This window comes from Chelon labrosus (assembly GCF_963514085.1).
Source record: "Chelon labrosus genome assembly, chromosome: 14".
Classification (NCBI taxonomy): domain Eukaryota; kingdom Metazoa; phylum Chordata; class Actinopteri; order Mugiliformes; family Mugilidae; genus Chelon; species Chelon labrosus.
The window spans coordinates 18,943,036-18,966,413 of record NC_140347.1 but is presented as its reverse complement, the minus strand read 5'-3'; the positions used below and the strand labels follow the sequence as shown (position 1 = coordinate 18,966,413).

The window sequence follows — 23,378 nt, the reverse complement described above, 5'->3', positions numbered from 1 at the left end:
ATATTAACCCAACTGGCATAAAAGTGAGTGTTTGGGTGGTGTTGTTACAGAGCGAGCCAGACTGAGGAGAGCACAAGTATAAATGGCTCGCATCACTGTAGGCTACGTACGTAGGTTACGGCATACTTACGTACTTTAAATGTGCCTTTATGATGCCAATATTTTTGCTAATACAGTAGTTTAACCCTCTTTTTTAGAGCCTTGTTTCAAATGTATCTCCATTTTATAGTAATAGTTCTATCTAGTTAAAAAATGCGAAAAATCACAGCAGGCTCTAGATTTCTCAGTATTTGAATCATATCACCCCTTCCTCCTCCTCCCCAGCACTTTTTCCAACTCAAAACTTAAAGACATGAGTTAAGTGAACATTGACCACACAGACAAAACTCACAATAAGTCAAGAATGTTTAAGTTTAAGTTTAGAAAACTGAATTAATTGAGTTCAATTGAGTTCAATATCAAGAACTTGTATGACGATTGGAGTTAAAGTGAAGAAAAAACGTTCATATAACTTAATGGGGCTGTAATGTTTTACAGTGTAGAAAAACAATTTTGATCCCACTACTGTTCTACTTCAACAAGCTCAAAATTGCAGAGCTGGAAAGATTTTGTTTAAATCGTTGGCTTTAATTCCCCCTGAATAATAACATCCTGTCAGTAAGGCCAAGTCTCTCTCTTTAATTTGATTATTTCATTGATGCGCCCCTGCCAGCAGGAACGGCAGCTTCAAGCTTGTAAGGTAACCACATACGCATGCCGACAGACCAGTATCGAGTCGGTAAATTTGTAACTGTAAAGGTCTGCTAAAAGATTCAGCAGTGAAGTTAAGTGTTTTATAGACTGCATATCGAATGCTGCGGTAATATTTCCACTAATTAGTCTTGTAACAAACCACTGTTTTTTCCATCATATACTCCTGGTTTGGTTTTTTTATATGTGCGAATAAAAAAAAGTTTCTCGTCTTTCGTTTATTGTTCTGTTGTTGCTTTGATACTCTATAATTTAGCTCTGCTTTGAGACACAATAGAGACTCAAATTGATCAAGTGGCACTACCTGTGCAGATGCTATTAGCAGTCAAGCAGTCAGCAGTTTATTAAACATTAATTTATTAATCGTTTCTGTTACCTGCCACCTCTGCCAGGATGGATGTGATGGATGAACATTTAACATTAATTGAGGATTTTTCCACATCCAGATTTGCAAGATCAGTGTTTCTGCCTCAGGTTGCCCAGGTAAATCTCTTGTGGGCCCTAAATGTATCCAGGTGAAATAATCGTAACGTTAATATATTGCTAGCATATGGTCAGAGTAAGCTTTTCTTGCCGTCGCCGCTCTCTATTTCAAAAGAAAATACCATCAGGGTTCACCTTACACTCCAAGTCCACTATCAGCATGGTCAGTTTGGTGGTAGGAACCAAAGTGGTGGACTGTGTTTCCTTGTGGTAAACATTTGGGGAACTCTGTGCTAGTCTAGTCAATCAGTCGCTCCCAATGGTCGAGATTAGGACATCTTGGTGCCATCCCACTTCACGTCACCAAAGGTTTTTGCCCCTATCATGACTACAACTTGTTGACATTGCATTGTCTCTTGTCAACACACGTCTGCTGGTCACTTCCTGTGTGTACGCCTCTTTAAACCCACTGTGAATGAACGCCAACAACATCCCCAGCCTGTTTGCGTCAGTACAATAAAAATACAAAGTATAATTATGTCCTTTCTGTCAACAAAAACTGAAAATGCACAAGCTTCGTAAAAGTAGATTTCTATTGCAGTCCTGTTGTGTTGGATTGTACACATGTTCCTAATAAAATGCCTCCTGGGTGTAAATCATTTACTTGTTATGAATTTATATTTAATGGTGATATCTTGCAAAGAACTAAAGCAACACATTGTGTTTTTCTGTTTTTCCTCCGTCTCAACTTAACTAGACATCTGCCGTGCTGTTTACATTCACGTGTCCACAGCTGATGAACAGAGGGCGGGCTACATGTGGATTTTATTAACTGATTGCCGTCAAAGTGTATTGGTTCAAGCAGAGAAGAAATTGAAATTATAGACTAGAGTAAAAATGTGATTTTACAAAAAAAAAGAAAAAATATTTAATCATATTTTGGTTACAGGCATAGTAGTATTAAAACTCCTTATGGAACACCTCTGCTCTAGTGCAGCACATACATCAGTGCATATGATCCGAAACCAACGAAAATTTACGAGCTGATGACTTTATGGGCTTCATGCATCTCTGGTCCACTTGATGTCCTGCACAAAGAGTCGAGGGAAGTTTAAAGGATCAGTAGATCTGCTTTTCTTCTCAGTGTAATCTCACAGTTTGACACATGATGAACAACCACACGGCGTACATCAAAAGCATTTGAAAGCCATTATGTGTGCACACATGTCATGTGGTTGGAACCCAAAACCCTGTTTGAAACCACCAATCTGGAGTCAGGTAGAGAGATTGAGCAAAAAAAACATTAATGCCTTTAAAACCACATGCATTTAATTTTTTCGACACAAATATTATTCTTCCCTCGTTACATCATTGTAGCTCTGCAGCATGCGATGAGCGATGCGGTGGTGTTCACGTCAAATAGCCTTGATCCTTCAACCACATGCTTGTCTCTGCCCATTACAGAACCGTTTAAGATCGCCTCTTTCCTCACGTCATTTACAAGACACGCATGTTTGATGTTACAGAGAAAGAAAAAAAAAGACGGATCGAGCCCACATGCTGCTGGCTATGAAACCGCCGCGTCATGCATTTTCCTGTCACAGACCTCATGTGTTTAACTTCAAAGCATACAGTTCATACCTGTACAAACTCTTACCAGAACAAGCAAAAAGGGGTGACTCGAGAGGGAAACGTGAGCTTTAGTCCACACACATGTTGGGTGTTAAGGTAACATGAACCTGCCATACATTTAAGGATCACATGTTTTAGGTCTGTTCAAAGGCTCGGCAGCTTGAAGGGATTACCAATGGAGCCCAGGTTGTAGCTATTCGTGTGTGCGACGGCGATAGAGCCAGGGAGGTCTGTCATCTGTGTCAGACAGTTTTCTTCTGTTGTATGTGGATTTTGATTTGCCAGGAATGCACTAGAAGGGAAAATGAAAGACAAAAGCTGGGATAGAATAAACTGTAGAAGCTGGGTTTAATGGAGAAACAACAAAAAATATGAAATGATGAAAACTAAGTCGTGACCTGTGTGTAGCTTTCAGATTATTATCTGTCCTGCAAAATCAATATTTCTGTCACATGTGCAGGGTATTCTGTATTTATGTAAATGTTGCATCACTGCATGTTGACTGCACTGTTCTTATAGGCGGTTTACGCTTCCGTGTCGATTTGACAGCCCAGACCCTACGCAGGCCCTAACGCCTTAGCCTGACGTGTATCTCCCCAGTAATGTAACTATGGGTCACAGTGACGCAGACCGCAAGAGCTGTGATTGGTCCGTCTTTTTTGCCAGTCAGTTTAAGTTTTGTTTCTACTTCCTGCTTCACTTTCAACAATGGCGACTGAAAATAATTGCGTAGATAGAGAAGCAGCCGGAAATACTAAAGTGGAGACATGCTACTACCAAGCGGACCAATCACAGCTCTTGCGGTCTGCGTTGACCAGTTACGAGGTCATGGATACCACAAGAGGGCCTGACATGGAGTTTACGGTAAATACTACCCCATTGAAGGCAGCATTAGAGCACATGAGCACTGTTGTATTCTGTGAATCTTCCCTATAGTCACCAGACATGACATAAACTTCTCTGTATGTTAGCTTTGACTATTTTCACGGTAAACGCATGAAAACTGTCCAAAATTAGTCGAGGCTAAAGTCCAAGAATTTGCCTAATATAATTCCCGAAAAGACATTTTCCCAAGGGGCGTGTACCCTGAAACAAACATCTAATTTTCGTTTCATTTTGGAGGACATTGCAAACTTTGGTGTAATTTTCTCATGACTGTTAAAATACTACAAGACAAATACCATCTGGCAGTTCAGCTCAGGTCCAACATTAAGTGACGAGGGTTTAATGTTTGACAGACTGTTTTTACCGTGCACCTCTGCAGGGAGCCAAATATAAATGATTTCAGCTCTCTGAATCTAAAGAGAAATTAGTTTTCTCCCCGGGACTCCAAAATCCACCTGAAGCCAAGTTACAGCCTGTAACCTGTTGTGACCCCCCCACACACAGAATCAATATTTGTATTTATTATAGCGTGTACAGTTTTTATTTGCTAAATCCAATTACATGTTGCTGGAACAAAATAATTCCCCCCACGGTGTAATTTGAGCAAATTTTATTCATTTCTAATTTCATGCACACACAGTTGAGGAAACACAGACCTGCTCATGTCAAAACCCATTTAAAACAATGAGGTTTTATTTTACTTACTTATTTTGGTATCTTCAGAATCAGACCCAGGGTTAGGGGGTTAGCCTTTTACATGATAATAATTGATGAGATTTAGAGGACTATTACGGTTTGATTGAGCCAGGCTTTCTCTTTCTCCCCTGCTCCCAGTCTTTATGCCAAGCTCAGCTGTTGGCTGAAGTCATAATATATTTATCAGAAAAGTAGATGTGCTTTGTTTTCAAGAATTTCAAGAAAATAATAATAATAATTAGGAGCAAACAAATTACTCCAAAAAGAAACGACTGGGACAATGGAAATGCACGCTAAGCGAGGACAATTTAAAGATTTCGAAGAGCAAAGGATGAGAAAGACAATAACATCTGAGTTTGAATGTTTTTATGAACACATGGAGCCTGTTAGCTGTTGTCCTGAAGCCATTAAGTCCGTTCCAGACTTTTCCTGCCTGCCAGATAAACATTAGTAATACGCGATCACTCCATGTTCTGGCCTTCTTCAGGTTCTGGTTGCTGCAGCTTCCCCAGGCCTCTGAGGCTTGAACCTCTTGGACGACCACCAACACTTGAAGCTCTCTCGATTACTTTTCCCCCGAACAAAAACAGCCATTATATCTCATAAAGCTCACATTAATTTTACAAAAAAAACAAAAAAAAGAAGGTACAAGGCATGTTATTTCTAAATTTTAGAGTGCGCTCCCTTTTATGGTGAACAACTTTGTTGGCCATCCAAGGTGAACATGAGAGCTGTCAGGCTGTGGAGACAGGATAAGTTAGAGACCAGGACTCTTGACGTTTTGTGTAAGTACTTAAAGAAGTATTTATTTTGATTGCTAACTTTCTCTGTGGGAACGTGTGTCATCAGGTTTGAAAACTCTGAGAAACTCATTAACCATATAAACTGAAGGCCTTGGTAATTGTTGAAAACGTATTCCCGCGGCCTGTTTTCCACCAATAGCTACATTTATATTCACATATTCAGATCCAAAATAAAATTAGTGGTTATGACACGTTGGCATTTAATACTATTTGAACAAGACCACTTTGGAAATGTCATTAAGTTGGACCAAACAATGTGTTGCCCTTAGTTACTTTTGCTAAGCCTGTCAAGCGTTTCCATTAACAGAGAACAGTGTACCACTCAAGATTAGCTCTGTGATAAATGAAGGCTTCTCATTTCTAGTATGAAACCATTATTTTCTTTCCATCTGAAACAAAAACTATCCCTTGCATATATTTAATTTCATCGACTAGCTAGCTTATAAGGCTAACCCTTGTGTCGCTATGTCACAACTTTCTTTAGTATTTTAAAGCAAGATTAAAACTAGAAAAGTTTTAAATAAACACTTAATACAGTTTGATGATAAAGTAAAGAGAGAAGAAAGTGAAAAGGATGAACCACAAGGGCAAATAGTATTTACATGTTAGGTAGCACTGTTAAGCGTGGTTGCTGGAGTATAGCTGCAAAGCTAATCGTACAGTCTGAGAACTGTTTCTACACTGTAGAAAAATACTACACAATTTATTTAACTGCTTTTGCTTGAACAGTGGTTTTGAAATAACTTATAAACACATAAATAGTGTAGGTTTAGCAAATAACGTGCTTCTTTTCCTCGGAATGAGTTTCTACTGTTGGTACTAAGCTAGTTAGCCAAAAGTGCTAATGACAATTTGTGTTGCAGACACTGTTTAATCCATGTCCTCAGGCTTTTATTCCAGTGTTTTTGGTTTGGGAAATATTAAAATGATTAGATAATTATTAAATAAGTATGATGATATATTATTAGTATTTGTTGGAAGGCTTGTTCTTTTTATTTGATAATAGGTTGCAGATTTTGGCATTACTCAGTGGTTGGGCGCCATAGTGTCACCCAACCATGCAGCTGCACTTCTTTGTCTTTGTACAACAAAGTGATTGTTTTACCTTAATATTCATGTCACACATTCAACTGATTTCTACCAAATATTCTGGCAAGATAAATCAAATGCACTTCAACCAAAGAACATAAATCAAGTCAGTTATGTCCAGCTCTTCATGGCGGAGATGTGAATGTCTGTGAAGTTTTGGATGTATGTTTTTGATTAGTCTACATGTGCTGCCTCCTTCCCGAGCGTTTCCTCTTCTTCTCCCTAGAGTATCTCATTTGCACAATGGGTAGCCTCAGGCAGTTTGCAGGGAGGCAAGGAATGAAGAAAGATGGATAGTGAAAGAGAGATGTAAAAAAAAAAAGTGGTGATTCATGACTGCAGGTTATTCAAACGTGCACACAAAGATAAAAAATATGCAGTATGTAGGACTGATTTAGCCTTTTCGTTTATGACTCATGTACGACTCAGTTGAATTTGATATTCCATGTGCAATATAATTTTATCTTAACATATCCATTATTTGATTTTCTTTTTAAGTGTTGCTGGGTGCCTCACAGCAAGAAGCTTCTGGGTTCTAATCCATCGGCCGACTGGGGCCTTTCTGTGTGGAGTTTGCATGTTCTCCCTGTGTCTGCGTGGGTTCTCTCCGGGTACTCCGGCTTCCTCCCACCGTCCAAAGACATGCTGGTTGGGTTCATTGGTGATTCTAAATTGGCCGTATGTGTGAGTGTGAATGGTTGTTTGTCTCTCTGTGTTAGCCCTGTGATAGACTGGAGACCTGTCCAGGATGTACCCCACCTCTCGCCCCGCAACCGTCCAAAGGACAAGCGGTTACAGAAAATGAATGAATGAATGAATGTTGCAGCGTGGCTGGTGCCTATCCCAGCTGACATTGGAGAGGCAGGGTACAACCTGGACAGGCTGCTCGTCTATCACAAGAGTAATACAGCAAGACAACCATTCACACACACGTGCACACCTAGGCCATTTCAAAAGTACTAATTAACTACCTTGGAAGCCAAAACATGGAAGCACGGTGGTGTTGTGGTTTGCACTGATGCCTCACAGCCTGAAGGTTCTGAGTTTAAATCCACCTTTCTGTGTGGATCTCCCTGTGTCTGCGTGGGTTCTCTCCTGGTACACTGGCTTCCTCCCACCGTCCAAAGACATGCTCATTAGGGTAATTGGTGAATCTAAATCAGCCATAGGTGTGAGTGTGAGCATGAATGGTTGACTGTCTCTCTGTGTAGCTCATGGAGTCAATCTGTAGGGAACTATTTATGCTGCAGGGTCATTCAAATTGTTTGGGAAGGCTTTATGAGGTGATGGAGAGAAAAGTAAACAAATGATCCATTTAGAGACATACTTAACAGTAACTATTATTGTTTTAATCATCATGCTTCTTCGTCTTCATGCCTCCTGTTTCTATTGTCGTGCACTTTTTACCCAATTTGCCAATTGTTAAAACTTTGGACTTAGTCAGTTTTGTAATTTAATGAGTGAAGACGTAGTTCAACATCTGTTTTAGGTAACTGCGTATTCAGTTACACATTCCTTGTTCAAAACTAAGCACGTCCTTCCTCTGTCACTTTTAACCTTCTCTCTGTATTGTTGAAAATCGAGCAGCGGAAGGAGGTTGAAATTATATCTGATTTCTTTTTTTTTTAAGTCGCTGGTATTCTGACAGAATATGACACAAGTATGTATAACAGATATGGCAGCATATTGTTATGGTTGATATTAAATTATGATGGGCTAGTGAGTGAAAAGCACTTGACTGGATAATGAGAGTTAAATGGTACACTGTTAAAATTTATGATGGTCTGATGAGACTAATATCCTGTCGAGATAATGTGTCTGGCTTCTCTCTGCAGCACTTTGTCAACAGTCTTTACAGAAAAGTGTGTGCTGTGTGTGTTTTTACCTCTCTCTGCCTTCTAAAATGTGATAAATCAAATCTATTATACTAGTGCAGCTGCTGCATAGGAATACGGGATGAACTGCAAATCCATAAAACTTCTTCTAATACAAATTTGCAAACATGTTTAATTCTGATGTTGGGAAGTTCATACATGCGGCTTCTTGGACTTGGTCCCCCTGAGCAAGGCCTTCAGACCCTGAATCCATCAAAATGGGTCATTCCAATTAAAGCTTTTAGAGATGGACTTCCTTTAGAACTTTTTTTATTGTGGTTCTCCATGATGAGACTAGTACCTTTCACTGTGTAATTATTTGGCAATAACAATGAAGGTAGGCCTCCTCTTTGCCAAAAGCCATCTCAAATTTCCACCACATACCTTTGTGTGCGGAAATGCTCAACAAAAGCCTGGACCTCATCACTGGTTCAGCTAACATTGCATCATTTCAAATTAAATGCTGAGAAAACACTGAAGGTGTTCTCAACAACACGTATCCTCGAAAGCTTCTGCAGGTTTATTGTGTACTTCCTCCGCTATAGAGTAACCTCTAAACATTTGTTGCATTGTGTAACTTACATTCTTGACACATACACAAAAGTAATAGTTTGACATTTTAGGAAATCCATAATATTCTAGGGTTAGGAAACAGTTAGCTTAGCATAAACACTGGAAGTTGCACACATGGTGTTACGGGTGTAAGGACACTTGGTGTTATTGATATGATTTGACTTTTTAAAAAGTTGCACGCTTGAATTGTTTCTTCAAACAAACTGTTCATAGTACTTCTGTGCACCTCAGCCAAGCAACCCAGCAAGCATCTGTTTTTTTCTTCCGGATATAGCAAAGCTCTTGAGTACCGGGAAACAAATACTGCACTTTATTACTAATAGCATCTTGAATTACAGCATTTCTTCTACATTCAAGATGCATGAGATGCATCACGTTAAAAATAAATGTCTAAACGAGTTCTTATAAGTGTACTTGAACATTGCACAGAGCCAGAGTCTGCTAAATCCAGTATAGATATTAATATCATATCTGGTTTAATAATTTTTTCTGCTATTGTTGGAGCAGATTTCCCCAGTTCATAACTTTATGCTAAGCTAAGATGAAACCTCCATCTCTCATCTCTCATTTACTTTTAAAAATTTCCATCAGATGTTTACCTATCATTGTCTCATTTTCTTAAAATATATCTAAACATTTATAATATATACGACTGTATCGTGTCTATCACTTCTCATTCCACTATTTGAATCTCTTTAATATCTCATTTTCTTTTGTATATTCTGTATTTTCTCGTTTCTAAATCTTTAATGTCTCTTTTACAGTCCCTGCCTCTGTTGCCAAGAAAGTTTGTCTTCTCGTTCTCCATCTTCTCTCATCTCCATCTTATTTTTATTATTTCTACTCTTGCCGTCAGTACGTTCTTCAATATTTATATACAGCTGCTTTTCAATCCTCTCAGTAAGGTGACTGGATAAATGCTTACAGATGCGGAAGGTGAAGTTCCAAAAGAAGATGTTACGGATTTCAGAATCCGTCAGCCGGTACGCCGTCAGGTCCACTAGATTATTGCCAGATTATGATGCCTGTAATCACAGAAAAAAAAAAATATTTTCAGACAGAACTTCAAACTCAAAAATTTATGAGAAGAAAAGTTCCCTGGAGTAACCTTATTTATTGTTCTTTTTCAAATCAAAGCCTATTCCTGCGGTTTATGGAAAAATTCAGATTCAACATGTCAAAACGAACAATTCATCGGAGTCTGTTCCCATATTGGTTTGATTCAGAGGGCTTCATTAGACTCATAAACACTCAAAATGAAAACAATCTGAACAAAGCTAGCAAGAGTCACGTTTTGTTCTGATGTTTTCGTGTTGGCTTAAATAATAAAGACTAAATGTTGTGCTGAGTAGGGGGAGCAAAAATGTATATTTGCCTTTGCCAGTGCATTTGTGTATCCGCATTCACGGATCATTATGTTAATGTATTTGTGTGTTTTGCAGTGGAGGAGACCCTGGTGCGGCTGGTGAACGGGTCAGGTCCTCATGAAGGCCGGGTGGAGGTTTTCCATGAACGACGCTGGGGGACGGTATGCGACGACGTCTGGGACAAAAAGGACGGCGACGTGGTCTGCAGAATGCTGGGATACAAAGGAGCAACTGAGATCCATAGGACTGGGCGCTTTGGACACGGTAGGAAACGTTTTGTTATTAACTTTCCATCCACCATTCATACGGTCATTTGGTTAATTTAATTCTTGTGTGGTGTTAATATGAGCTTATCGTTTTGATTGTTTGTTTTATTGTCAAAGTTAGGTGATAAAGAAGTGTTAAACCCATGAACTGCATAAATATGGACAACGTGTCACCACTTCCTTGCGTTGGCCAAACTGACGCTATTTTCCTGGGGATACTGTTGGCGCCATCTTGCGAGTTTGGAGTCAGAGTCATTATGTCACATCCTGTTTCTATAGCGTCAAATAACTAACTAAAACTAAACTTGTCCAAACAATTGACAACTGAACATGCATCAGCATTATATTAACTACCTAAAATGACAGAAACCATCCTTGAAAATCAATCATTTTAAAGTAAAAATTTCAAAGTAAGACTCTGTGGCAGCGAATGATCACTTATGAAAATGGTCGAACCTTTGGTGAGTAGTTTTGAAGCTCAGTGTCTCTCCGGGCATTGCCATCTTAGCAGCACCTGAGTCCACTTAACTCCTGGCTAATTCAAAACTGGGGGAGTGTAAGTGAAGCTAAGGTGGCCGGGTGTCGCCTCTGCAGACAGCTAGCGACCTGAGACAACACGCACATGTCATTCAAAGCAGCCACATCCTCTTATATGTGTAATTTTAAGCCTTGATATAATTTAAAAAGGTGCTTTTCATAAAAAATCACTCCTGCACAGTTACAATAAAAGGTCAGCTAGACCCATACTAGGTATTTTTTATTTTTGGTACCAGGCTGTGAACATGTTTATTTCTGCTGTGAAGTTGGACATTTTAACATGGAGGTATATGGAGATTGACTCACTTACGAAGGTAGCCTCTAGTGGCCATTTGAGGAACTGCCTTCTGTGTTAGCATATTTTTTAGCCCTGCAGCTTGACGATAGTGCTGCTATCATTGGTGTGTAAATGCATTGTGTGTTTTGCCATGGCAATATTTTGTTTTTTTTTCCCCAAAGCACCAATATACTGATGAGCCGAAAGATTATGACCACAAATCTCTGTTAGTCTGTTGCAAGCTGTAGAAACAACTCAGACTCACCAAGGCTGGTGCCTTCTGGCATCTGATACCAAGACATCAGCAATAGATCATTTCATTTCAAGTGTTCAGGCTTCACTATGGAAAGCTTCCCTGGACATCAACTGACATCAACCGGCGTGTACATTACAGTGACAAAGGAATGACCACATGATTATATTTTATCATAAATTTAAAGGTATTCTTTTTTTTTTTATGTCAGTGCTCAAAGTTTGAAATCTCAGTCATTGGTGAATTTTTAAGTTTTTGCTGTTAAGTGGTACTGCTTGCATTTTGCAAGCAGGGATTAATATTAAGGTTTTACAGGGAAGGCCGTGTTAGCCAGATGTCGTCAGAAAATGGTCTCAGAGGTCATATCTCTCACTCTCCTTCTCTCTCTGTCTCCATTTTATTTCATTCAGCAGTCAGCCTTACATCATTCAGAGCCTCCATCCAGGCAGAGTTGTTCCCAATAAGTCTGGAAAACTGGGGGAAAACATGCTTTTGTTCCAGAGGATGGCCTCAGGACAACAGCAGTGACTAACATCATAGCTGGATTAAATTTGAAACAATCTGGAATTCACATACATGTCTTTTTTAAGATTTTCAGATGTGACTCATACCTTTTATTTCTGACTATGACTTACTATTTCAGTCTTTATCTGACCCGTGGAATATTTGACAAGACAGATTTGAAAGGAGACACAAAATACTATACGGCCAAAATGATCAAATCAGAAAATCATCATACAAATAAAGACTTTCTCATTGTACGTTTTCCAGTGTTGTGCCTAAATCTGATTATTTTGCGAAATGAAATATGTACTTTTAAATGACATGGCGGAAGTTTTAGTCAAAATATTGGATCCAAGACGTTATGTTGGAAACGAGGAGCTCAAGGACTGAATCAACAGTCTGATTTTCAAACTGAGCTACAGCCGCTGCATAAAGCTGTACTCATCAGGAAATCAGGGCTGCAAGCAAGTGCACAACACAAACCCATCTCAAATTATTCTGTATTGTACTGCAAAGTGTTTGTTAAACAGTTGACCTGAACCTTTAGCCTCCAGTAAATACCTTGGGTCGTGACGCACTGGTGTCAAAGTACGTGATGGTGCTGCAGCTGGTTTACAGGTTTAGTTCAGAGCAACATTTTCTTAACTTTTGGATGGTTGACAATGCTGTATGACAAATCATGAGGACTTTATTCAGGTCATTTAAAACCAGAACTGCAGCATGGGAAATGACACAGCCAATCAGCCATGACGGTAAAAGTTTGTCCGATATGCGTCCCAAGAGAACTTAACGCAACTGCCTCCCCCTTAGTTCTGTAAACACTCAAGCAGTCCTCCATGGCAAATTTTAATTATGAATAATCAAGCTTCTTTCATCTGTTAAAGTCTGAGAAATTGGCTTGTGAAACGTGAACTTCCAGTCCAAACCTGAAATTCAATTTCATGCCAAAACACCCTACGAATTTACTCTGAAGTAAAAGTAGTGTTAACAAAGCAGTCTACTTTGTCATTTAACATTACCCCTTTGTAACAACCAAGAGTCAGGAGTTTGAGCTGGAAGAACAAACAATTAGGACCAAAGAAGTCACTGAGGAGTCAAGAAACAACCCAAAGTCATGAAGAGACTTAAATTTATTAATTACATTTCGCATGCTACAGATCCAGCTTCCCTGTTTACGCTCTGAACGTTGTCTCAATTCATTGTAATTCATGTAAATAAAATAGTTGTCTGTTTTGCTTAGATGAGCCCCCACATAGCATAAATAATAGAAGACAGTTTGTCTCATAATCAGTGAGGAAACACAGATATCAGCTCTTTAAGAAGAATCTGTTTCCAGGTTTACAAAAATGTCCTTTAGCAAAATCAGATCCATTTTCTGCTCTTTTAGCCTCATTTCTCTGAATCCCTCTGAAATGCATGACTACTGGGTGTTCTTCTGAAATCCCACACAGTGTTTTGGGGATCCAACAGTTATTTGCAAGACGTGTCATAAATTTGGTGTGAGCACTCATAACACAGGCCCTGCAGACTTTTCTGTAAATATGTGTTCAGATCCAGAGAAAACGATTTAAAGGTCCACATTCACTGAAGTAAACATTCAGAAGGCACAGCAGTAGAACAGCTGGCGTATCATGTACAAGAACACCGGGCCAATGTGTAGTTTCCTGCGGTGCAAACCGAATTTCCATCCTGTGCACGCCTGCAAGGACACACATGGGTTTGTGTGATGTTTTCATGCTGCTCTCAAGATGTCAAATCAGCAGCCAGTTTCTCTTTATGTTACATTGTGGACTGAAGCAGGGAAGTATGACGACTACGATGCTGTTATCACTTATATATCAGCATTTAATGCAACATTTTTCCATCAGAAACAACAGAAAAATCCTCAAAAGAAACCAATCTTCCTTTTCCTGTTAAAGCTACAGTGTGAAACATTTCTCTCCTCCTACTGGCAGTGAGAGTAATTACACTCAACACTCTTAATGAACGAGTTTGACGTATATATGCAGTCTTTAGTCCTTCCTCTAAATGCTGAGTTTCTTTTTATGTCTGGAGCACCAGAAACTTCATAGATTGTGTTTCTTTCTTCCTGACCACCAGAAATACTACTCTTGTTTCTAGACTTCTTAAGACTTTCCCTCAGAATCAAGATTTTTTTATCAGGAGCGTTAGAAAGTCACTTCTTATATTCTAATTCTTCCTGACCACCACATATGATGAATTAAAAGAACCATGTTTACATTAACGTACATTTTTTTAAACATTTTTTTTTAATACATTTCAATATGCACAAGAGCTAGTATGTCATCACAGACACCAGAATATAAGGCTTTCCCTCTGATGACAGAATTTCTTTTTTATCTGGAGCATCAGAAAGTTTTCTCAGACACTTCCTAGATTTATTTCTTTATATCTGCCTGACTGTCAGAGACCATGAATTCATAGGGCCTTGGTTACATTAGTAACTCTTGTTTCTACACCGTACTCCTTGCTGTAGCATACTTACTACAGCTGTAGTGTTAAATAACCGATATGTACCTGGAGACTTAGACTTAGATAAACTTTATTCATCCACAAGGGAAATTGCTTTGGAGTTGTTATCTTAAGGACACTGTGAACTTATTTGACAAGGGCTTAGATGAAACACATGTTTATTGATATTTAAAATCCCTCACTATTGTTTTTTTGTGGACTTTTTTCTCATCTCAATAAAAGTCAGAGGACAGAATGATTCTTGTACAGACTGTAAAGCCTGTAAAGGCAATCTTGACTTGTGATATTGAACTCTTGCCTTACTCGACTCACCAACAAAACTTTAATTAGTTTGGATTTCAGGTTATCTGGTTGATTTAAAGCCTTCCAAACTGTATACTGTAAAACGCAGTTTCATCCTTTGAGCTTTGTGATGTCAAAACACAAAAAGAGGGCCAAGTTAAAACTGGCAGAACTGGACTCCAAACTAGTTCCCAAGACCTAGTCAGCACTTTCAGGGAACATAATGGGTACAGTAAACCTTTCCATCACAAAAACACATCGTCAGTGTTGCACCAGGCGCTCTTTCTATTTCACTGCAGTTCAAGGACTGGAGTCTGGACCTGTTTCTGCAAAATAAGAACTACATAAACATAAAAATCCTTCTTCATCCCATTAAAACTGTGCAGCTTTAATGGGATGGAAAGACAAATTGGCAATGACAGACCCCTCAGAGATTTTGGATATATTTCCTTTTTTTGCGTGTCTTCAAACGCGCCTGATGAGTTGGTGTGGGATTCAAAAAAAACGTGTGTTTTGTGCAGTTCCAAAAGAAAACTGGGAAAAATAAAAGAGGGTGATTCACCAGTGCAGTGAATCCTGCCAGGAAATAAGTTTGCAGACTGATCTGTTATTTTGAATGATCACCTTCGAGGTCATTCATACTGTTAATATGGCTTATTATATGGAGCTTAGAGCGTGAATTCAGCATAATTTAAATAATACATCCATCCAAATGGGTGGGGTGTTTTAAGTTATAATGGGCATACCAACATTTTATGGCAAATCGTTTAACACTGTCATGTCAATAAGTGTCTGAAGAACTTTCCTCCACTGTGTGGGGAGTTTCCCACTGCATGATTTAATGGGAATAAATAAATATGCACTTTAATTTATAAAGTAAATCAACACTAAATCTTCTTAAACTAATCTTCTTAAACTCACTAAATCACTTAAATCTCATGCAGCTGATAATGCTGAAGGGCCACACTTACAACTATTTTCATTTTTTGACCCTGAACAAAGTTAATACATATTTTATTTAAACCTGTGCTACACACCAGGAGCTCACAGTTAAATTAACATTGCAGCCTTTTCCTGTTTAGTTCATAAAGTCAGGCATAAATTAAGGACACTGCAGTTCCCATCATCTCCTAATAACATATTTCATTTCCCACTGTTTTGATCTCGGCGTTGCTTTTAATTGTATGCAGATTTAAGAATAGAAAAATTTTAAAAGGTTAAAAGTTAGTTTGAAAATTATTTAAATTTGTTATTGTGAGCCTGCTGGCCTGGAGCTGGACTAATGCTGCTTTTAATTATTCTTCTCAGTTTAATGTGACTGTGCTTTTTCTTGTCTGCTGGTGGACAGATCTGACGAAGTTTGTTTTTAAATGATTAAAGGTGGATTAAGACTCACATTTAAATCTCCCCCATACACAAGTAGGACATGCAGACTGACACTGAAAACAGACGCCAAACAACTATCCAACTAAGGAACTGTTTGTGCGACATCAGTAGTTTTGTGTATTTTTCTGAACTTTTTTTCTTCTATTTGTAGTTGTTTTTGTCTCTATAGTGGTTTATAATTATATATATAATTATATATATAATTATTTATAGTTTATCATTATTGGTGTCACTTTGTGTTCACTCTGACTTTTTATGCTTGTTTTGTATGTCTTTAGTCATTTTGTGTCCTTTTATTGTCCCATTTTGTCTCTTTCTCGTCATTTTGTGTTTCTTTATGGTTATATTGTGTCTCTTGATGGTCTTGGTAGTTGTTGAGTTACAGTCGTTTTGTGTGTCTTTGTAGTTTATATTTTTATGGTTTTGTGTGACTTGTGTGACCATTTTTTGTAGTCTCGTGTAGTTTTATTGTTCTATAATTATTTTGTAAAGGTGTTTTGCACTTATTGTCATTCTTTGTCTCTTTATGGTAGTTTTGAGTTGTATGACTCTTACGGTTGTTTTTTCTTTATTGTTGAGGTCATTTTTTTTCTTTTAGTATCTGTTTTGAAGTTCTGTGTGTGTCCTACACCGGTCAGGCATAACATTATGACCATTATATGAACATTATGAGGAGAAGTGATCAACATTGACCATCTTGTGACAATCTAATGTTCTGTTGGGAAATGTTTGGACCTGGCATTCATGTGGATGTTAATTAGACATGTACCACCCACCTAGACCAGACCAGGCACACCCACCCATAGTAATGACACTCCTTGATGGCAGCAGCCATCCCCAGCAGGATGCAGCCTGACACAGGAACACACACAAAAACGGTTTAGGAACAACTCAAAAAACATGAAGAACGGCACAAGGTGTGACCTGGCCTCCAAATTCACTAGATCCCAAACTGATCAAATATCTGTGGGATGATCCATAGAGGCCCCTCCCCTCAACCCATAGGACACAAAGGCCCCCACTAACAACATCCTATTGCCAGACACAACAGAACACCCTCAGAAGGTCCATGTCCATTCTCTGATGAGTCACAACTGTTTTGGAGGCACAAGGGGGACCTACTCAATATTAGGAAGGCGGTCATGATGATATGCCTGAGCAGTGTAAGTCATTGCTAAAATATTGAGTCAAACATTGAGTGAAACACCAAGGGGGGTGAATGATTAACTCCAGAGCAGCAGATCCATCTCCAGATGCTTCTTTAAGAGCTTCACCTGCCAGAGTCAAACCTTTAGTGGTGAACCGTTAAACTCCAGAATCTCATTGTGAGTGCAACCAAATGTTCACTCACTCTTATTCCCTCAAAGCTGAGGGCCGTCTCCTCCAAACGTCGAACACTGTTGCAAAACCGAAGCATGTGGGACTTTCTGAAAGCTCCAGTGATTTCAGTTGGACAAACAGGAACCAAAGTTAATGTTGAAAACTAAAGGTGCCAAAAGATCTGCTAACCAGCTGGAACTGTGTATTTTATTAGCGGATACAATATTGTCTGATCAACAGCTCCGAGAGGAAGTGCTGGGAGTACTTGCTGTCTCAATCACAAGACTGAAACACTCTCATTTCTAAACATGAACACTTTGTTGGACTCCGACTTTTAAATGTGAAGAGGGATGTATCGATTTCACTTTGACTAAAGTCATTTGTTTCCAAATGTTTGGACGTTTTTACAACTTTTAGAATTTAGGACACAAACAGATGCAACACAAAGGTCATTTAGACATGAAGTTTGAAGATGTGGAGAAATTTCAGCTTCTTCTCCATCCAACAACAGGAAATAAGATCTTTTGCGTGCTGGAGACAGTTTAAAGGTCTCCAGCACACACAAACTTCTCATCAGTCTTTACTGTCTGCCAGGTTTCGTCTTTCTTGCCCTTGCATTTAGCTACTTTTCACTGGAAAGCCTGTCACACGTTTCCAATGTAGGATTACGAGAGGCAACTTTTAGAATTTGGGACACAAACAGATACAACACAAAGGTCATTTAGACATAAAGACAACGCCACCAAAAGCTTTGTTTGACAATGTGTTTGAATTTCTGCCTTCTTCATCCGACAACAGTAAATAAGGATAGGATTTCTATAGTTTAAGGCAATTAAAGTCTCCGGCATGCACAAACTTCAGCTGCTGATTAAAGTCACAATCAGATCCAGCATGTTCGCTCTCTTTGGCTGCAGTTGCATCGTTTTTTTTTTTTTAATGTTGCACATGAACAAGAGGGAACGTGATTCATGAATGAGCCTTCAGAGAAACCGCTCTGAGCTTGGACGGCTGGTGTCGAAGTCCAGATGTGAATCTACGTCTTCCAAATAGATTATTTTGCTACAATTTTTATCTTCATAATGTCAAAGGAAACATTTATTATTCATTGCATTCCTTATTTTTGTCTTGGAAATGGGAGTTCATGAACTTTTGTTAGACGTATTTATCGGTTTTGTTCTTCTTGCATGAACAAAATGGTGCTTTAAAAGCAAGTTGGGGGAAAAGAAAACAAAGGAGAACAGATGGGAACAAAGGACACTTAGTTCAGAAATGATTTGTAATGTGTGTCTGTGCAGGTACCGGCCTGATCTGGATGGATGACGTTGCGTGCACGGGGACTGAAGACACCATCCACCAGTGCAAGTTTTCCGGCTGGGGCAAAACCAATTGCGGCCACGTGGAGGACGCTGGTGTCACCTGCGCCATCTAAACCTCCTGCTGCAGCTGCCAAGCATCTCCTCAAACATCGAGGTGCTGAACATCCGGGAGTTTCACAGTAGCAGTACGTCACCTATTTACCTGCGAGAGAAAAGTGCAGACTCACCTGACAAACCCTCACGTTGTGCATCTACGTAACCTGCAGCTTTTTTAGAAGTTCGTGAAGAAACATTTCAGCCAGAAGACTGAAACAAGGAGACACCTCTGCCTCTTTCCAAGCTTTCATTGACTGCACAGTTGTAGCTGGAACGCCGGGTGTGTGGGGGGAGTGATCTCATAACAGGAGGTTTCATCAGGCTGAATTAAAGAGTCTTCAGTGAAGGGGAAAGATTAGCGGGTTAAAGCCGCCCTTAGAGGCTCACCTTGGGACACGTCCTTCAGAGAGTACGGGCTGATCCTTCGTCTTCCAAGAGTGTCGCCTCCAGTTACAGAGAAGATGAAAAGAGCCACTTAAATGAACTGAAGACTGATGAACTGATTTTATATTTACAGGCAGCTGCTCTTCACAGTATTATGCAGGAATGGCTTTTGCTAAGCATACCACACTGTTGCCTTATTATACTTTATACGGTAATACAGCGTTGCCCAGTAGGTAAATGGTTGCCAAGAAGCCTGAGTTAAAACTAGATTAAATTCACAGTTTTTCAAATTAACTTTTCACATAGATTAAAACTGCAACCTTGCTTAAAGAAAAGTTCAGTTTACGTTCAGTGTTTCTTTAAGGTCTGACAGAGATACAAATGTTGATCACGTCTTCTTCACATCAGTCCCTACTGTCTGGGAGTCTTCTTCTTTCTTAACTTTGCATTTAGCTACTTTTCTTTGTACTATAATATTCCAGAAGACGACAGTAGGAGTGCTTTGGAAAGCGTCTCTCTTCCCACACATTTCAAGCATAGGATTATGAGAGGCTACGTCATTTTACTTCACAGTAACATCATGATTTGAGACTGTCTGAAAACGGGCGTCCATTTTTAAGCAATATCATTTGAGTATTTCTCTACCGGCCGACACTCACCAAGGATATTTGCAGGTGTCGGACCCCTGTCTGCAGCTTTTCAGCTGATTCAGCATATTGAAACAGCGGTGGAACAAGTCACTGAGAAAGATGTTTGTGATTGGCTGATCAGTTTGAAGAACCATTAGTGACGAAAGTAGACGAAACAAAGTTCGAAGGGCACACACAGCAGGGTTTTATATACAGTATAGGTCTTCATCTGATCTGAACATTTAAATACACATATATTTTCACCACAGCATGATCATCTAGATTCTAAAATGAATAAAGTGTAGACCAGCTGATCTGCAGCTCTGTACGATCCTTGCCTCCCAAATAATAGTTGCTGTAAAGAGTTATTTCCCGTCATGTAGTCGCTGAACGTACAATATTTGGCAGCTGGTCCTTGGTTGTAATTTTTGTGGTGTGTTTGAGTGCAAGTTTTTGGTCGTAAACATTGGTCGGCTATAATTTCATCTGATTTCTGATGGGTTTGAAAATATGCAGTACTTGCTCTTTGCTGAATGTTCCGGAGATTTGTAGCTGATTGTTTTAGTTGTGGGCGGCACAGTGGCATGGTGGTTAGCACTGATGCCTCGGAACGAGAAGGTTCTAGGTTCGACTGGGGCCTTTCTGTGTGGAGTTTAGGTGTGAGTGTGACTGGTTGTCTGTCTCTCTGTGTTAGCCCTGCAATAGACTGGAGACCAGTCCAGGGTGTACCCCGCCTCTTGCCCAGTGACAGCTGGGATAGGCTCCAGCCCCCCAGAACAAGCGGTTACACAGCTTGTTTTCAGCCACAAATGTTCTGATAAACCTGCTGTTATGCTGCAAAGCATAAAGCAAAGAATTGTGTTTAAAAATGAAATATTTAGCAGGTAAAGATCAGGTCAGATATTTCTTACGAATTGCATTCATTCACAAAACGTCTAAACACATTAGCCATCAGTAATGTACACTATATTACCAAAAGTATTCGCTCACCTGCCTTTACTCATTCTATGAACTGAAGTGCCATCCCATTCCTAACTCATAGAATTCAATATGATGTCGGTCCACCTTTTGCAGCTATTACAGCTTCAACTCTTCTGGGAAGACTGTCCACAAGGTTGAGGAGAGTGTTTATAGGAATTTTTGACCATTCTTCCAAAAGCGCATTGGTGAGGTCACACACTGATGTTGGTCGAGAAGGCCTGGCTCTCAGTCTCCGCTCTAATTCATCCCAAAGGTGTTCTATCGGGTTCAGGTCAGGACTCTGTGCAGGCCAGTCAAGTTCATCCACACCAGACTCTGTCATCCACGTCTTTATGGACCTTGCTTTGTGCACTGGTGCACAGTCATGTTGGAAGAGGAAGGGGCCCGCTCCAAACTGTTCCCACAAGGTTGGGAGCATGGAATTGTCCAAAATGTTTTGGTATCCTGAAGCATTCAATGTTCCTTTCACTGGAACTAAGGGGCCAAGCCCAGCTCCTGAAAAACAACCCCATACCATAATTCCTCCTCCACCAAATTTCACAGTTGGCACAATGCAATCTGAAATGTACCGTTCTCCTGGCAACCTCCAAACCCAGACTCGTCCATCAGATTGCCAGATGGAAAAGCGTGATTCATCACTCCAGAGAACGCGTCTCCACTGCTCTAGAGGCCAGTGGCGGCGTGCTTTACACCATTGCATCCGACGCCTTGCATTGCACTTGGTGATGTGTGGCTTGGCTGCAGCTGCTCGGCCATGGAAACCCATTCCATGAAGCTCTCTGCGTACTGTACTTGGGCTAATCTGAAGGTCACATGAAGTTTGTAGCTCTGTAGCAATTGACTGTGCAGAAAGTCGGCGACCTCTTTGCACTATGCGCTTCAGCATCCGCTGACCCCTCTCCGTCACTTTACGTGGCCTACCACTTCGTGGCTGAGTTGCTGTTTTTCCCAAACGCTTCCATTTTGTTATAATAGAGCTGACAGTTGACTGTGGAATATTTAGGAGCGAGGAAATTTCACGACTGGATTTGTTGCACAAGTGGCATCCTATGACAGTTCCACGCTGGAATTCACTGAGCTCCTGAGAGCGGCCCATTCTTTCACAAATGTCTTGTTTCACAGTCTGCATGCCTGAGTGCTTGAATTTATACACCTGGGGCCAGGCCAAGTGATTAGAACACCTGATTCTGATCATTTGAATGGGTGAGCGAATACTTTTGGTAATATAGTGTATGTAAGAGCAGTTTTCTCTTGTAACATAAAGATATATGCATCATTTAATCTGCAAATCGCCAATCAGTGCATACTGTGTGCTTTAAATTTATAGAAATTAAATAAATAAAAGACTAACAGTCACTCCAGCTGACAGAAGCAATTATGAATGGATGAGTATAAACAGATGGATGCATGGATGTCCGCCCCGTACAATTTATCACGGTGGATCTGTCAGTGTTCACTGCCAACACCAGGGTTGATTCAGCATTAATCCACACACGTACACATACACACACACACACACACATGCACACATGCACACATGCAAAACAAACCACAAAGGGCTTTTCTTCTTCCCATAATTCTCCGAGAGGGATTTCACATTTTATAGCTGCTCTGGAATCCAAAAAAGCTGATGCCTCCAAAAGTGTCGCTTCTTCTTTTCAGCCAAGCGAAGAGCTGCAAGGTTGGAATCAAACATATGAAGGAACTTTATCATGTTTTCAGAGCTCTTCGGTCTGGCGAGCTCACAAACCTCACGTTCGTTCTCCAAAATACTGAAAGTTAAATTCCCTCTGCTCTTAACAGTCTGTGAGCTGTTATCCTTCCAAGTGAGAAAAGAAAAAAAAATATATCTTGGAGATGAATTTTTTTTTTTATGCCGGCGAAACCACGAGCGACTTTCTCTGCCTGACGTTAAAGAGCCTTGTGTTCGTAGAGGTTTCTGTCTTAAGCCGCGGTTCTGCCACAGAAGGAGACAAATGAAGGAAGGGAAAACGAGGTGAGAAACCAGACTGATGATGATTAGTGGGCGACATGTTTCCTTTATATTTTCTGCAGATATTGGCTGGATCACTCGCTCATGTACAGTCTGGCTGTATTTATTGTCTTTGGTTCAGACTGTTAGTCCACTGCCATCGAGTCTCGTCAGATATTCACATCTTTCTGCACACTTGTTCCCATTAATGAAAGAGGATGAAAACTACCAGGAGCATGTGGGTCAGCGAAAGCTCTCTGATTGGCTGCTCAGCTTAGTGAACCGGTTCATGAGAGTTAACAAAACGACAAAGTTCAAAGGATCTGGACATTCATATACACAAATATTACATACACAATCAGATCAGACCGATTCATTACTTGCTTATTAAACTCTATTCACATACACCGATCAGCCACAACATTAAGACCACTGACAGGAGAAGTAACATTGACCATCTTGTGACAATCCAGTGTTCTGCTGGGAAACTTTTGGACCTGGCATTCATGTGGATGTTACTTATGCAGCCTGACACACACACACACACACACAAAAACAGTTTAGGAACAACTCATAAAACATGAAGAACA

General features: G+C 39.9%; 1 protein-coding gene across 1 annotated transcript in view; it reads left to right on the top strand.

The window, feature by feature from the left end:
- Positions 1 to 22,123, top strand: part of scara5 (scavenger receptor class A, member 5 (putative)) — an 81,591-nt gene extending 59,468 nt beyond the window's left edge. The window contains exons 10-11 of the mRNA XM_084560273.1: positions 10,168 to 10,356; positions 18,706 to 22,123. Coding sequence (XP_084416399.1) covers positions 10,168 to 10,356; positions 18,706 to 18,839 — 323 coding nt within the window. The 3' untranslated portion in view covers positions 18,840 to 22,123. The remainder of the gene's footprint in view (positions 1 to 10,167; positions 10,357 to 18,705) is intronic.
- The last annotated feature ends 1,255 nt before the right edge of the window (positions 22,124 to 23,378 follow it).